This window comes from Onychomys torridus, chromosome 23 (genome assembly GCF_903995425.1).
Source record: "Onychomys torridus chromosome 23, mOncTor1.1, whole genome shotgun sequence".
Taxonomy (NCBI): Eukaryota; Metazoa; Chordata; class Mammalia; order Rodentia; family Cricetidae; genus Onychomys; species Onychomys torridus.
The window spans coordinates 13,147,476-13,165,267 of record NC_050465.1 but is presented as its reverse complement, the minus strand read 5'-3'; the positions used below and the strand labels follow the sequence as shown (position 1 = coordinate 13,165,267).

The 17,792-nt window shown below is 39.3% G+C and overlaps 1 protein-coding gene across 10 annotated transcripts in view; it reads right to left on the bottom strand.

Annotated features, from left to right (window-relative positions):
- The window catches only part of Pam (peptidylglycine alpha-amidating monooxygenase), a 275,438-nt gene that overhangs the window by 160,591 nt on the left and 97,055 nt on the right, over nt 1-17,792 (bottom strand). For 8 of the 10 annotated variants that reach the window (XM_036173733.1, XM_036173738.1, XM_036173737.1 and 5 more), the window contains exon 2: nt 584-982. In XM_036173733.1, the coding sequence (XP_036029626.1) occupies nt 584-687 (104 nt within the window). In that variant the 5' untranslated portion in view covers nt 688-982. Of the gene's footprint in view, nt 1-583; nt 983-1,269; nt 1,323-12,827; nt 12,851-17,792 lie in introns of those variants that run through there. The other 2 variants (XM_036173735.1, XM_036173734.1) reach the window with 2 other exon arrangements.

Below are 17,792 nucleotides of genomic sequence, written 5' to 3'. Positions count from 1 at the left end.
GAAAGTCCAACATTACTAATCAGAAACAAACAACAAAACCTCTCTAACCACAGTCTTGCTAAGTACAGTTCTGGGAGGAAGAAATAAAGACTGCGATGTGAATTACAAATGTACAAGTACATAAATATTTCACCTGGTAATTACGAGGTACGTGTATACAGCTCGATATTTCCTAGTGAGCTATTATAGCCAATGGTCTTCTCCCCACCACCGATCTATCTTGATATTTTATTTCTCCAGGTGTCATACACAGGAAGGCATTCAAGTCTAAACAACTACATGGTAGTTTCTGAAATATTTCCCCAAGAGGGAGCGATTAGTTCTGGAAGTCACAACTTCTAATTGGAGTTCCGAAAGCCAGGGGGGCAGCTTGGCTACAGGACGATGGGTGGGCTTCATCTGCAAGGGGCACTTGAGGAGAAGTTGCTGAGGCTAAAATTCCAAGTCTCTTTGGGTAGAGAAAACCAGCCTTGTAGAGATTTTTTTTTAAAGGACCCTGGTTACTACAAGTGACTACATTTCTAAGAAACCACCCCAACCACCTTCCTCCGGTGAAAGGAAAACAAACAAGCCAAACACGCACCTCTTAAAGACAGAAAGTGGGCTTCTGAAGGCCACGCAGCTCAGGGTGAGCAGCAGCAGCAGCAGCAGCAGCAGCAGCAGCAGGCTGCGGGCGCGTCCGGCCATGTCCGAGCTGGGGCCGGGGCAGCGTGCAGCAGCCGGGCCGGCGGGAGGGCAGGGCTGGCGGCCACTGCTACTTCATGGCCCCTGGCGACGGGCGACGCGCGGGCAGCCGGGGCCGGGAGGTCTGGTCCCGGTGCGTGGGAAGCGGCACTGGAGTCCGCTCCGCCCGCGGGAGCCGCCCGCCCTCCGGAGCGCCTTGAGCCCGGTGCGGCTGCTGGACGCGCGAGGTCCTTATCGCTCGCAATGACAGGGGCTGGGAGGGCTATCGCGCAGACCCGCGTCAGTCATCATTCGGAACCTGCAAAAATAGAAGCCGATAATGGATGACTAACACATTACAGCATTTGTCCTCAGCAAATCCCAGCCGAGGTTCTTTAATACATGAGGAGTTTCACAAGCTTGCGCCCAAGCCTGGGGAAAATGCTGGTCTGTTGATCTCTCTCCACCCCCGCGACAAGCCCCCGCGACTTCATAGACCCTTCACCCTGAGTGAAGCCCCTGTTGTGCCTTAGCTTGCTCTTCCTCCCCTCTACCCACTCCCGGCTTGTGTTTGTGTTTTCATTTTATTGTTGTTTTGATTTTTACCTCTCTCTTCCCTCGGCTTTTACCTCCAATCCACCCTGCTCTAAGGGTTTCTTCCTCCATCTCTCATCTCACCCACAAAAACCGTGCTGCAGACCTCCGTTCGATGTAAACAAAGTTATTCACTCAATCACTGACTAAGGCACAAGGAATACACCAGAGGGGCGAAGACAAAGCACTTAGAGACCATAATAATCAGGCAGAAAAGACGAGAACAAAGGCATTACATGTATATGCACCGCAGGGCTACGGATGAGAAGAGAAAGAGCTAGCTACCCCCTGCCTGCACAAACATTTCTATGTTAAGTTCTCAGAATTACTTTAAAACAAACTAAAACTCTACAGTTAACATGATAGGTGCTTTGTAAATGCCCATTGAAAGTCTGGCATCTAATACGCAAAGCAATGATTTCTTCCTGATGGCGGCATGTATTCCCAAAGATACTCTATCCTAAATAAAGTTTAGAAACTGATAACAGAATTAGAAGGTGGAGAGTGGAGTGGGGAGAATCTTAGCCATTCTCCAAATGGAGTATGTCTAGAAAGACTATGGTCAAGAGCTTCCTATTAATATAAACAGGAGAGGCGAGGGCTCAGGGAAGGATACCATAAAACTATGGCTGACTGTTGAGCTGAAAAATTTTATCAAATGGGAATTTGATGGCTTTAAAAGAAGGTTCTAGATCAAGGTCCTCTTATGTTTCCTCCTCCGCTCCACACACTCCCCCCTCCCCCAGGTATGAACACCCAGCTGCAGAAAGTGACACGCGGCTGTCTTCCATGCTCAGCCTGAAAGCCTACCATCTCACTATGGAAAGCAAGAATGCAACCATACCGGACAGACTCCCATGGTCAGATCATATCCCAAGCACATGCAAATACCAAAGGGATTGTTTTCTGGAGCCTTAACTGTATTCAGTAAAAAATTACAGTCTACATTCTGCAAACACCACCTCTCTTACAGAAAAAGAGGCAGGCTTCTGAGTATTTCTGGATAGTCACAATCATACCTTTGTCCCCTATGCTGTGATTTCCCCCATCTCCCTTTCACAAGTGTCTAAATTTGTATGCTTTCCCCCCAGGCTAATCTTTGTCAATTTCTTCAAAGGGCCCTCAGGCTTAGGGGAAAGTTCCCTCTGTTGTTGGCAGAAGCCACATAGAAAGTGTGTGACATCCCAAGCTCAACAAGGCTAAACTCTAAAATAATCATGCTTTGACTTTACCAGTTGCTCCTAACATTTGTGAGATTATGTATTAAATCTGAAAATGATAGTCCACATTAATTTAAAATATATCATTCACATGTGGAAATAACTTCTATAAAACAGAATTCTAAATCTTCATTTTAATCCATAATTATAAATATGGTCCAGAGAATACCAAGTGAGTTTATTTGATGAATAAATAACCTTACATATAACGAATGTCAGGAGCTGGGGGACAGTGGCTTTATGGTACAGCTTATGTGTAGCAAGCTGGGGGCTCTGAGTTCAATTACCAGTACTGAAAAATGAATAATAATTGGATAATTTAGACATTCTCCACAATACTATGTTAGTCTTTAAATTGCCCTCTAGGAATCATAGTATAGTGAAACTAAGCCATGTGTGTGTGTGTGTGTGTGTGTGTGTGTGTGTGTGTGTTTTGTGAAAGCAAGAATATAAACACTAACTGTAAACTGAACAATATTCATCATGGCCAGCACTATCTAAGTTAAACACCACATATCAAATATAAATAGACTACAATTTAATATCCAACTACCTCAGGGGTGCTCGAGGCTCACCAGCACCCAAGGATCACAGGTGATTTACATAAGCAATGGCATTTTTAAAAGACTGATAATGTTTGTTTGAAGTTTGCCTTTGGCTCCCTGTTTGAGATCAGCATCAAAACCCTTCAGCTAAATCCTTATTCTTGGTAAGGAAAGGGCCTCCTGGAGATGGAGGTGTTGGTGTTGAAGACTGTGCTATTGTCTTTGCTACCTACCAAGTACAGTCCTGTCAAGTGACAACATAGAATATTCCCCAAAGTTCTCTTTTTAAAAATATGTGTATGTTAGGAAAGGCATTCTATTTCATTCAGAACAGCATTCAAGGACAGTCCTTGTTTTACCTGCCAAGGGGGCTTGGTATTAAACAAAACGCTCGAAAACAAACTTACTATTGAAATTCTGTAACAGGAATACACCCTTAAGTACCAGCCTTGGAAATAAAATTCCACTGAACTGTTTGACTGATTTTATTCCCTTTGATTTTCCTGAAACACCCACTTACAAAAGAGAAAATGGAAGCTGTGGAGAGAAGCAAGGATGACATCCATAACCATAAAAACAATACCTTTCACTATAGAAATGAAAGCTAATTATGATTCTTAAAACCTTTCAAAGATGGAATACAAATTATAATATGAAAATAAATATATTTAACCATTACCATTTCATTTTTATTGCATATTCCTATTAATATAGACTATGTAATATTCAAATTTTTGTCTCAAGATTTTTTTAATTCAAATTATATATTCATGAGATAATGCGTTTATTCATTCAAAAATATTTAATTTTGTATATTGCACAAAACATTATGATACATATTTTGGTTTATAAGATGACAAAAAATAAAAAGAGAAGATAATTTATTAAGGAAACGAGAATTTCACACAACTGACGGAAGAACTATTCTAGAAAACACCATAAAAGAGATTCAGGGATCTGAGGAATGGAGGCATCTTCAAGATGAAAGTAGATGAAAAGCTGGACAGCATCTTCAACAGCAGGCACAGCCTAGGCATGCCTGGTACGGGGACAGCAGGAGCAAAGGGCCCAGGTGGGGCAGAGGACATGATGTGTTTGAGGAACAGTAATAAAAGCTGTCTCCTGGAGACAGGAAGCCCAGATGCACCATTTTATCTGTGACACAAAGCACATATACTGTTTATATCTCCATAATTTCACTGGCCAAAGATGATTTATAGTTTATGCCTATATGGATATTAATTCTAGAAGCAAATCATTAGGTAGTAAGTCAGGGCTGCACTGGAGGACCTTAAAACTGAGATCTTAGAGAGTGTGGGTCATTCTCAATACTTTTATTTAGCAAGGAAAAAAGAGGTTCCTGAAGCCTGTAACGGGCTAAAGTCTCAAAGAAACATGTTGACTATCTGTTCATGGATTAACGTCCTCATTGAGAGAAGTGGTGTAGAATAGTGGCTCCTTGGAAACTGAAGGAAAACTGTGTGGTATCTAGTTCTGTCTGACGGAGGCAGTCAGAGTCTCTCTGTGCCTTAGTTTCTTCACCAACACACACCACCTACTTCCTAAGAGCTATTCCAGGAATAAGTGAATTAATCTCCTAAGGACAGAGCCAAGTGCTTACTAAATGCTTGCAATTATTGCTACCCCAAATACATATTCAGTGCCATAATGTTCAGGACAGTGATAATCAAAGAGATAAATCGCCACTCTTATAGCAAGTACTTTCTAAGTGTCGGGAAAAAACAGCTACAAAATTATGAATTTCATTTACTTTTAAAGACATTGTATGAGGCTTCCCAGAATACCATGGCTAAACTGGCATCCATTCATGCAGTAACTAGATTTCTGGGCATTTATTCTTGAACAAAACCTAAATAATGACACAAAAAATGTCAAAAAAAGATATTTAGTAGCATTGTTCAAAATAACAAAGGACTAGATGTTTTTTAATAGTAGCATTAGAAGCCACTTAAATGTACATCAAAAGCAGATTGGTAATATTTTAATATTTTTTAACTAAAACTTACAAAACTCAGTACCTCTTTAAAAAGATAAATTTCTTTTTAAAGCCAAGAGCACAGTCTATAATACACTATTTTTTACTGTGCATAACTAAAAATTTTAAGAATCTCAGAGGAATGTTCCAATTATAGTACAAATAATCTTTTTTTTCTACAACCATTGAACAGGAAGTTATTGACCTGATGCTTCAACACTCCAAGATACTTTAGGGAGATTTCCCGTTTTAAAATGAGAACATCTGGAATTGTGGGGTTCCTCATCATTTAAAGGCACTTGCTGCCAAGCCTGGAGACCTGAAGCTCAATCCCCAAGACCCACATGGAGAAATCTGGTTTTCTACATGCATATCCGCACATACACATGCATACATACACACAATAAATAAATAATAGTTCAACTTAAAAAGAATTTTAAAAGTGCATCCTACTATGTGACCAGCAATTAGTACTAGATATTAGCAGAAAAATGCCCTCACTCTGTGGTCTTCTTTGAAAGGCTGCTTGGGTACCCCTACTAAATGGCAGCTGGCTCTCCTAGTGTAGTCTTTTGTGATTATAACATCAAAAGTCAAATGCATCCATAATATACCATCCTGTTGGCCACAATGATGATCTCCATCCCTGGAAGCTTTCATTAGATGGCAAGAGGATTTTTTCTTGTTAAGACCATGTGATGCTGACCCTTTAATTCAGGTGGTCTTTCCACCTGGGTTTCTACTACACAGTTACTAGTTTCCCTTTTAATTAATGTTTTTGTTGGGGAGGTTATTTTTATTTTAAGAGGCATTCAGTTTTTCATCAGAGTTTCAGCTTATTTTTACCTATTACATCACAATGGGTTCATGGTTCCCTGTTTTGCTCAATGGGTTTTAATCAGTTACTATCTTATTGTACATTACTTTGATACTAAAACTGTCTCAGCTGTATATCTTCGAAGTTACCTTTGCCATTTGCCCATGATTCTTGGAATGTTAGAACTTTCCCTTCCTCATCCCACTTGGTCTTTATTGACATCCCCAAATGGACTGTTCACTTTATTTGGATTCTGATAGTGCCATATGATTTATTTGGCTCTGGAAAGCTCTCCAAAGGCCCCATGTCAATAATCAGTGGCCAGTTTGGCACTCCTGAAAGGTGGCAGAACCTTATCTTTAAGAGGTGAAGCCTAAAGGGAGTCTTGGGTATCTGACTGCAGGCATTTGAAGGCAATAAGGAAATGCTCCACATCTTTTCTTTTTCTATCCTGTGGTTCAAGCCATGAAGTAAATGGCTATGCTCTACAACACTCCCCCTGAGAGATCTGCTGCTTCACCACAGGCCCAAAAGTAACCAGTAACTGAACAAAACTACTGCTATTGTCAACTAATGCCTGTCCTCATACAAAGTGATTATTTCAACTACCTGATACACTGACAGAAAGCTAATTGAAACATCATGTCACCAATCCAACCACATTCACACTTCCTTACTTCTGTAGGGCTCTCTGCTATCCTACGCCTGTCCCATTATCTGAATGTCTACCCAGCTGTGCTCTATCAGCTTTAGGATTGTATTATCCAAGAATGAAAAAGAAGGAAAGTTAATTTTGATAAAGCAAATTATAGAAAGCAAATGCATGTATTTAAAAAGCAGAGATACTCTAACTTAAACTATTGTATAAGCCAGGTAGTGGTGGCACATGCCTTTAATCCCAGCACTTGGGAGGCAGAGGCACATGGATCTCTGTGAGTTCGAGGCCAGCCTGGTGTACAGAGTGAGTTCCAGTATATCTAGGGCTGTTACACAGAGAAACCCTGTCTTGAAAAACAAAAACAAAACAAAACAAAAAAACTATTGGATTTCAAGTAGTATTTTTACATGAAGGGGTGAGGGGACTACCACTTTCTGTGGACATGTGCTGTGGATATTGCTCTGTGTAAATAAAGTTCTGATTGGCCAGTGACCAGGCAGGATGTATAGGTGGGACAAGAGAGAAGAGAATTCTGGGAAATAGAAGGCTGGAGAGAGACTCCGCCAGCGGCCGCCATGAGAAGCAACATGTAAAGACACTGGTAAGCCACAAGCCATGTGGCAAAGTATAAACTAACAGAAATGGGTTAATTTAAGATAGAAGAAGTAGATAACAAGAAGCCTGCCATGGCCATACAGTTTCTAAACAATGTAAGTTTCTGTGTGCTTTCTTGGTTGGGTCTGAGCGACTGTGGGACTGGCGGGTAAGAGAGATTTGTCCTGACTGGGCCAGGCAGGGAAACTCTAACTACAGACATGCTTTTGTAACATAAATTTAAATTTAATTTTCATCAGCTAGGATTTCTTTTGAAACCACAAGAAAACAAAAACATATGTGCCTCTAAAAATATATTTTATTGAATGAGGTTCTTCAGATTTTAATGAAGAGGTTATTTGAGTTAGATAATATTTTGGGAAAACAACAGAATTTTCTTTGCTGCAGACTGAATGTTATGGTGGTTATACAGCTGTGGTGCAGTGTCCCTACAGCCCAGCACTATTCACATTTTGGCTGAAGAATCCTCTGATGTGCAAAGCTGTCCTGTGTATCACCAGATGTTTAGTCATAGCCTTGGCTCTCACCCACTAGAAGCCCGCAGTAGTCCTCTGAGCTGTGGCAACCAAAAATGTCAACAGACATTGTCAAATGTCATCTGAAGGGTAAAATAACCCTGCCTAAGAATTTCTGTTGTAGTTCATTAAGATGGAGTTTAATTTGTTAACCAATGCAATGTCATTTCTTTTTAATACACATAAAAGCCTAAAATGTGTTTATGAATATAGAACATCTAAAGAATTTAAAAAAACAACAGAAAATAATATTTGTCTCTGTATTATCTCACGGAATTCTGACTTTGGTGTTGGGATTATAATTTTTTGTTTATAGATGAGAGATTTAAGGTTCAGAAAATTAACTTACTGTTTTCATTACACAATGGTAGAGTTTGGACTCCAATCCTGACTTTCAGACTTTGACATCTATGCTTTTAATGCATACCATCCACCAGGAAACAGAGCCTTCACATTACAAACGATGCCCTCTTTAAATATAAATAAATAAGCAAATCTCCAAATACTGTTTTCTGATTGAAAAATCATCACAGTCCATGTTTATTGAGCAATGATTATATCCAGGTCTTGGTTGGCGCTTCACGGTGTTTTGGTTCCTCATAATTCTCGGTGTAGCTCAGTGAAATTTGTGTGGTCACTCCTGTTTTACAAAAGTGGAAACTGGAATATGGCAAGAACTGGCAATCCTGCTCAGGGTGGAAAACCATGGTATAAACATGGTACTCCCACCGCACTTGAAGCCATTACTGCTCAGCTGTGCAATGTAAACTAGCCTTCCAGTTATTCCCTTAGTGGGAAGCATTAATGTTTCCTCTTACTACCTTACAGACACTGCTCCTTTAGCTAAAGCACCAGGAAACAAGGAGAAGGCAAATGACCATGCTTCAAAGTGGATGCAAAAGTAGATTATGTTTGGCTTACAGGGGTCTTCTCAACTGCTTCCCAAATTCAGAGTAAACGTTCCAAAATTTCACATCAAAGTCAGATTTCCATGGCAACAATCAGCTGTACCAAGTAGTCTTTTATTTTAGTCAGGCTGGCCATAAGGATTGCCACAGCCTCCACTGCTCCCTGCATGTTTTCAGACCTTGAAGTCATGAGAGTAGTTTTCTCTGTCACTCAGCACGAATATGCAATCATTATGGTTGTCTTTTCACTTGCTTTTTGCTTTTTTTTTTTTTTTTTAATACCTAGCCCACTTTTCCCACTTACTAGCTGATATCTTAAAATCACTTGTGCTAGGATCATTGATATTTAGAGTTCTTTTCTCTATGGAGGAAGGGAAAATTCACCCTGTGTATAGCATGAAGTTTACCATCTACAAATGCTAATCAAGCTCCCTCCTCATTTCTTTGCATTAGAAAGACACCAGATTGGTGGCACTGTGTACTCTTGGATTTATTTGAGAGTCATCTCTTCTAACATGCTGCCACTCAGAAAGAGTCTGTTTGCAAGTCAAAATTGATCTGGTATCTGTTGGAACATATATGCTAAAAGGTCCCAGGGGTATCATTCAGCATGGAACAACTGCACTTAAAATTTGCCAACAACAGCATCTCTCTCTCTCTCTCTCTCTCTCTCTCTCTCTCTCTCTCTCTCCTCCCTTCCTCCCTCCCTCCCTCCCTCTCTCTCTCTCTCTTTATCTCTCTCTCTTTCTGTCTCTCATATCTATTTAGTTAATTGTCTATCACCTATCTATCATCTATCTATCTATCTATCTATCTATCTATCTATCTACCTACTATCTATCTATCTATCTATCTATCTATCTATCCATCTATCTGTTTATGGGATCTGTACCAGATGTCCTTTAAATGTCTGTTAGTCATCAAGAGAGTTTGTTTTGTAAAAACTTCTCATGAATAAAATAGCAAGAGGTATAATTCTTAATAAAATTTCTCCGCTTCAACTAACATAAATGTTACTTGTGAACACACGTATCTAACTCAGTACTAGCATTTGTACTCTAAAATCACTAGCTTTCAATCAGTACTGTCCTGCACCTCTCTGGGTTGCACTGGCAGGGACTCGAGAGACTGCTGACCTGCATGGAAAAGCATTGGCAGTGTCTGATGATGTCACAGAGGTAGAACTAGCCTTGGTATCCTACTCACCTGTCCACCAGGGAGTCTATTGATTTATAAGCATAGAATTTAGTTTTAGAAAAGTAAAAACAATTCTCCAGCTATGACATCACTTCCAATTTAAACAATATCCTTGTTGAGTGAATAGATAGGCTGTTAACTGTCTCACAGCAATTTAGTACAGGAATTTCTGGACTAAGTGATTCTGCCCTAACCCAAGAATTAGGCAAGGGCCCAGATTCCTAAGCTATCTCAAAGGACGCTTGAGAAATTAATAAACTTGCTTCTTTATCCTCAGTGAATTTTCCAGGAAGTCATCTGAAACTAATGCCAATGATCTGACTAAATTTCAAATGTCAATTTGGTTGTTTCAATAAAGTATGAATCACTGAATAACTGACTCAGACAGGTATTAAGACTAAGGTTCTTCCTCCGAGGATCTCTGTGTTAGCAGTTTATTCTCTGTAAGAGAAAGATAGAATGCCGTAGAGGGAGGCAGCCTCTTGAGTTCAAAGGCAAATGTTAGTAAGCTGGATTCCTGAGGATGTGGTGCAGAGGTGGAGACCTGCTGTCCGTGTGTTCTCACGCCATTAGTCAATACATTTTTAATGAGTTGCTCATGACTTTTCCTATTTATTGCTCTACCTTCTCGGGCTTATTCCTGAAGCACTGTCATCTCTGTTTTCTTGAAAGCTTCCTAACCACTTCAGAGGCAGGAGTCAAAACTACACCCTGGAGACCGGCTCTGACCTAGACCATGCGCTTCCAGAATAAACAGTCTTTGTCTTTAAGGAATCTATTGAAAGCAATAGTGACTTTTCTTCTGCTTCTTGTGTCCCTCAGATGGATTTTTCTCCCACAGCAGTGAGTGGTATTTGCAAACGATTCTTTTGCTTTCCATTTCAATGTTTGAATCCCTACAATAAAATGCCCATGAATGCAGCTCTCCCTGTTGTAAAGTTTTACACTTTCTTCAAGCTTCTCAGCTGTATAATTATACTGTTCAAAGTGAAATCTGTAATCTTATATTGCTACTACGTAATTGAAAAGTTATGGGAGTTTTCCTTAAAGATCATGGAAGAATGTCAAAACATTTCCTCTCTTATATAATTCTGCGTAACTGGGTTTACAGGAACCTAAAAGGATTAAACCAAATATGTTGTACAAACTGCCCACCCAATCTCTCAACGAGGCAATGTATATGTCATTATCAAAAGTACATAGTTGAACATAGTTGCTCCAAAAACACAGAAGCTACAATAAAGGTCAGATTAACCACAAGATGATCATCTCAGTTTTTAAGTATGCAATTCACCAATGAAAGAGGCACAGTCTAATAAAGCAGCATGGATGCAGATTTTAATTTCTGGTCCATATTAAATACAGTTTTCTTTGATCCGCTTCCCCAAACTCCCCATGAACAAACTATCAGTGGAGAGCTTCATAATTACCTTCTGCCTGAAAATGATCAAAGCGTTCTTAGGCTTCTTTGATGCGGTTGCACAAACAGGTGGCAAGTTTATTTCATTGCTAGTAAACTGTTTCTTGCTCTCGTGAGCTTAGGAAGAAGTGGTTTGCTTTCACAAGGCACTTACAGAATGGCTTTGCTCTTCCCTACCTTTAATCCTCTTTACACGGTTTCCCAGAGAGATCTGCAATACACCTGAACTCACAAGAAAGCTCGACAAAGAAGATGCCCATGAGCCTCCAAGTCTGAGAGACCACTTGGTGCAGTCCCAGTGGTAACATTTCAGACTCGTTCATCTCGCTTGCCTTCTCTCTGCCTTGCTGAAGTTATAGCTTTGATTTTGACTTGTAACTAAGGGTTGGGTTTTTCAAGTACTGGGAAAAATAAAGAGGGATGTTAAGATCACGTGGAAAAATGATTCCTACCACTTAAGAAGGAAAACTCCTTTCAAAAATAAGGGCATGTAAGGATCTATACATGAAAACAATGATACTATTAACAACCCAGAATTTAACATTGCTGCGTAGATGTCATGAAGAGGGCAGTGCTTTAAGGATTTTGCACATATGACATATTTTAATTCTTACACTATCCTGCAAGCTGTTTCACTATTTTCTCCACTTCACAGATGAGGGAACTGGGAAGCTAAGGAACTTGCTGCCCTGTTGTGAGGAGAGGGATATGGATGGAATTAAAAGTTTAGCTGACTTCAAAGGCAGGAACTGCTGTTAGCCACCAGGCCACACTTGATAAGGGTTACATTTCTGGTATTATAAGAAAATACATAAAAGCTAACTGAACAATAACTGATTCAGCAATGCTCCTAAGTGAATTCATTTTTTTTATCATGTCTAATTAAAGTCAATAGTACACCTAGGAATACGACATGCTAATTATTCCCCATAGTAAATCTCACCAACCCCCACCCCGAACTCTTCTGGGAAACTGGGGGGGGGGGAATAAACTACTGGTATGAAATAGAGGGCAAACACCTTAGAACTGAGTCAGAAAACATGGGTCCAAGTCTTATTTTAGTAATCTACTTCACACTGGCATCAAGTGAGGGCTGTGCTGAGTGGTCCATCAAAGGGCTCTTAAAAGAGAAAAAAAAACAACAAAAAAACAATTGGAGCCAATTCTGAAGAATAAAGCAACACTCCAATCATAATCTGATACTAGGGTTTCAGATTTGGCTTCATCAGTAGATAAAATATAAAAATCTCTCTTTGATCTTCCTAATTTAGCACTGTTCATTCTGAATCTATTTATAGTTCATCTTCAAGTATCTTTTCAGATAGTAGAACATGTCCAGACAGCAGACACTTTACAATTACTGAGGAATCAAGAAAAAGCATGGTTTGAGAGTTCAATGCAAACATTCCTCCTAATCCAATCATGCATGTGCATGCACACACTCGAGTGCTCACACACACAACATACAAGGTGGGGTGAGGAACAAACACAGTAACTCTGTCAGCCAAAATTTCGACTTAAACCTTGATTAACATGGTCAATATTTATTCCAACTTATATTCCATAGTATGTTCCTCAACTTTCAACCACTGTGATAAAATACCTCAGACAAGCAACTTAAAAGGAGGATGTCAAGGTGTACATCCCATCAGCTGTACCAATGGCTTATTATTTTGTACCTGTGGTAGGACAGAACATCCTGCTGGGAAAGGAGTGGGAGAGCAGGGCTGTTTACTCGTGGCATCTGGGAAGCAAGCAGAACAGATGGAAGCAACCAGGTCACCAGAAACTCTGCAAGGGCGTGCCCTTAATGACTTACTTCCTGAACTAGGCCCTACCTCCTAAAGTTTCCGCCATCATCCAAGAGCTCCCTCAGTTGTGAACAAGCTTCATCATTTAGCCTTTGGAGGGACAATTCTGACCAAAGTAAAACACTATGAAATTTTCAGTGCTGCATTAAAATCGTTAACAGACATTTTTATTTGGTGTGCAAAAACTTACAGGAAATAAGTCACAAGTTTATGTCTCATGGTAAACTCTATAGATTCATACTCACAGATCCAACTGGCCCAAGCAGTCAGGAGTAGAGAGACACATTTATATTCTAAACTCAGGTATTTCTGAAACAAACAATTTAGAATGGTGAACCAAACCAGATTCTTGGGGTTTAAATGAAACTTGCCTATCTCCCAAGAGCAGTACAGTTGATGAAGGCATTTTACAGGATGCAGCATGCAGTATGGCCACTGTTAGAAAAGCACTGAGTGCCACAAAGGTGATGACATTCACTGTGACTCACGTGATTCTCCTGAACTTAACACTTATTACTAAAGAGATGGGCTATTTAAATTATTTTGATAGAAAATGGTTGTTTTGAAATGGAATTTTAAAAGTTGGTATATCTGTAAAAGTTTAGAAATTTAAAACTTGCTTCCCACTGTAATTCCAAAACTATACTTTTAATAGTCCCATCCAGACTACTTTAAAATGATACCTGCCAAAAGATTTATTAAAAACAGAAACTAAAGGGACTTTGTGGCTTTACATGCGAAATTCATAAATATTCAAAATTATGGATTTGGAAGAGCTCATATTATTACTTAAAAATACACTAAGGGCTAAGGATGTAGCTTAGTAGTTCCATAATTACCCAGAATGCACAAAGCCCTGGTTCGTCTTTATTAACACCAGGAAAAAAATGCACTGTAGTCATTCAGCAGTACCCCCAATCAGACTTAATCAGAATGTACATAAGGAAAGCCATCCATATATAATAACATTTTAGAGACTTTTTTCACTTTATCCATGCATTCAGAATTATTGGCCAGTCATTTGAAGTCATCATGTCTAGTGCAGAGGGCCACCTCATTGACTCGGGAACAGATGTCATCTGAGAAAGTAGCTTCTAGATTGACCTCATATAATCAAGCACACATCTAGATAATTCTGATAATATTGTGTTGATTTATGCTCTTTGGGTGCCCAGGAAGAACCTTTGTTTTACTTCCCAGTAGCTTCACCTACAATTAAATACAAATGGTAAGTTAAATGATAAAGATGGACGAATATAATGCCTTAGCACTAAAGTGTGCTACATTTTTCTTGAGGACAACAGAGTAATTTTAATACATAACAATAGCATTATTGTTTCATTCTGAATTACTCAAATCAATATTTTAGGATGGCCTACTTTATTTTTTGATTCTGCACCTTCATAATTATGTTGATACCTTTCACAAAATATTAAAATTTTGTTTGTTATCAAAGAAGTCAATACTTTAATTAGTACATTTTTACCTTAACCAAATACTAATTTTAAAATCACAAAGATGAATGAAGCAGTAGTGTTATTTGTCTGAAAGAGTAAAACTTATGGTAAAAATTTCCCTTTCATTTTGATACTTGAATCACTATTGGTGCAGCATTGTAATGAGATAAAGGTTCATTAATGCCTCCTTTGTTATATAATATCAAAACACACTGGAAGAGAATTTTTTTTTTTACTGTTACAATTATCTTCCAAGGACATATCAAAGGAGGTATCATTAAAAATACTTATATTTAATTATGCAACATGCTCCAATATATAATCAAAACACTTATGGATATAAATTAAAACCTTTGTATTTGAATTTTTTCCTAAGAAGAAAGTCAACATTAATGAATAAAACTAGACAAGAATTCTACAGAGGAACAATTTGTCCATATAAGATTGTACTTTTTAAACTAACTGGTAAGGATACCTATTAATGAGCAGGGTCTCCCACAATCAGTCTTAGGTATTTCCAAGCCCATGCTCCCACTCCATCAGCACACATCCTATTAGTACGTCATCCTGCTTTCTTCGGATGAATCTGTTAATGCTGAGAATGAATAGTTAGCTTGCCCCTGGCACTGACAAGTTCCTGTTCTCCTGTTCCCCTTTTCCACAATTCACCAAGTTAACTCTTCAAGTCAGCCTAGTAGAGACCTAGGAGTATAGGAAACCATCAAAGAGCATGTCTGGTCATAGGCCTACTTAGCACTCTTTCTTTAGGTTTACAGGATGCCTAGCGAGCTGTGGACAACACCAAAACCATGTCAAAGCAGTCAACTACACCAAAATTATGACCATTTTGATTTCTACCTGGCTGTGGCTGAAGTCAATAATCTAGAAACCACATCACTTTTTCTGTCATTGCATACCCCCCCCCCCCGCCACCGCCCAGTCCTGAATCTGGATGTCAGCCCTCTATCTTCTACTCAGTTTGGCGTCAATACAGCAGCCCCTTCTCTCACCACTCTCTCCCTTCCTTCATCAGGTAGCAGTGGAACCAGACCTTTCACAATGCACCCTGGTTTCCTTTCCCTCAAGCTGCCCCACAGATTAATCTGAACTGGACATCTAATGGCGGCTACTGCTGCTCTTCTGCCTCGTACATTTCTCTTCCTCATATCAACGTTCTGTTTTTGCTCCCCCATAGAAAGACTGAATTGCCCAACCATTTCATTTTTGTAGGGTATTTGTAGGAAACGCTAAATATGAGTCTTTTCCATAAAAACAGTATCCAATGTGTATTTAGGACAAGGAATTAAAATCTTTTTTTTTTTTTAAATCGCCCCTCGAACTTTGAAGACTTTTGTGGAAATATTTGAATCTCCTCTCCAAGCAAAGCCTTTATTTACACGATAGCCCACTGTTCCATTATAAGAATTTGATGGCTTAGAGCAATAATCCTTTCCCTCTTTGTGTGGAGAAGACACAACCACCACCTGAGTTAGACTAAAAAGCAAGTGCACTTCATGTCCCTGTGTATTTGTCCTTTTGAACACAACCTCATGATCAAGAGTAACGCTCACCACGTCCAAACACTTCAGGTGAAGTTGTGGTTTCTTTCTTTGAGATCCTGAACTTATTTATAAGACAAAGAAGGTGCTTGGGGGCTGTTACCCCCCAAAGATGACACTCAGTATGATGATTATTTGAAATGAAATAAATTCATCAGCAAAGGTTGGAAGGGGCTTCTTCTTGTACCTCTTCCCTTGTCTGCTTAAAGACAGGAAACACATTGGTTCCTTCCTTGATTCCACTTTCAAAAACAGAGTCTACAACACACATGGTTAAGACTTTTGTGATGCACTCTTGATTTTGGTCCCAAAGAGAATCCTTTACAAATTGCTAGGTGCTCTGTAGGCCAGGCAGACTGTTGAAACCCACATAGGTTCTTCAAGCCCCTACAAACCATTTCCTGTTCCCCCTGCCTTTCCCTCTTCTCCCCCTCTAGAAACAGTGGAACCTGGGCTTCTTAGTATTTCAGACTTCCTGGTTAAAAACAGGACTAGGGTTTCCCTCCATGCTGTACTTTTCATTTTTCATCTATAAATATACATGCTTTGCCCCTATTTAATATTGCCATTTTGTTCCATCAAACCTTCAGAAAGCAGATGAGAAATGAAATCTGTCTTTATCCTCCAATACATGCCTGCTGTAAAGGAAATATGTCTGAGTTTTGCACAGCTATTGGAACTGGAGACCCTGCTGGGTAGGGAATCACAAGTGCTAGCCACCAAATAGCCATGTGACTTCCTGTGCTCACTGAGACGGGAATAGGAAGGAACTGTGTTGAAGCTTGCATTGTAAAATCCAATTTGCAACTGACCAGTGTTCTGGTGATGCCCCATTAGCCTGAATGTAGTGCCATTAGAGAAACTGGAATTTAGAAAATACCCAAATATTTACATGAAAAGAGATCAGTAAACCAAAAAAGAGAGACAACTCTTCCGGGAAACCACAATTATCTCACAACTTCTTGGCAGGATAGAGGGTTATAAAGAAGTTTCTACAAGTCATTAAGAAGTCAGGATATAGATTTCAACAAGTATCCCTACTGCTGTGCATTGTCTGCTGAGAACTTACAGAAATTCTCCTTCTAACCTAGTGAATGAAGACCCTTACCCAGTCCCCTCCAGCTGTGACATCCATGCACCAAGCAAGAACCATGTACTGAAAAACTCATTAAGTGCTACACAAATTAATAGGAACAAGAGATAGAAAGAAATATACCTTAGAGTCCTTCAAGGTCATAAAATAGGTTCATGAGAATTAATATATATATGTATATATATATACATATATATATATATATGTATATATATATATATATATACACACACACACACACACATATATATATATATATATATATATTCTATACATACACACATACACATATATAATGCTTTGAAATGGTTATTATTTTTAAGTTGTCTTTTAATACTAGTATATACATACGGTTAAAAGCACTAAAAACCTATGATAAACACAGCAGTCTTCTGCCCAACTACCCTAGACCCTGCTCATAAGATATAAGTCCTCACCAGTCTTAGCAAATTGTCTTATTTACCTCCATTCTTCCAGCATCTTGAAATTCTGGTTTATATCCAAAAGTCTATACATATTTATTTGTTTTTCACCTATGTCAGGGGATGACCCATTTAGTCTCCTATCTCCCCAACTTTTCAAAAAAATATTATCAAACTATTCTGGTCCTACTGGCATTTAATTTGCTGGAGCTAAATTAACTTTTCCCCAGTAGGCAAGCAATGGCCTGTGATAGCTCCTTTCTCCTGTGTTCTTTTGACTGGAGGTCAGCCACTGGATAAGG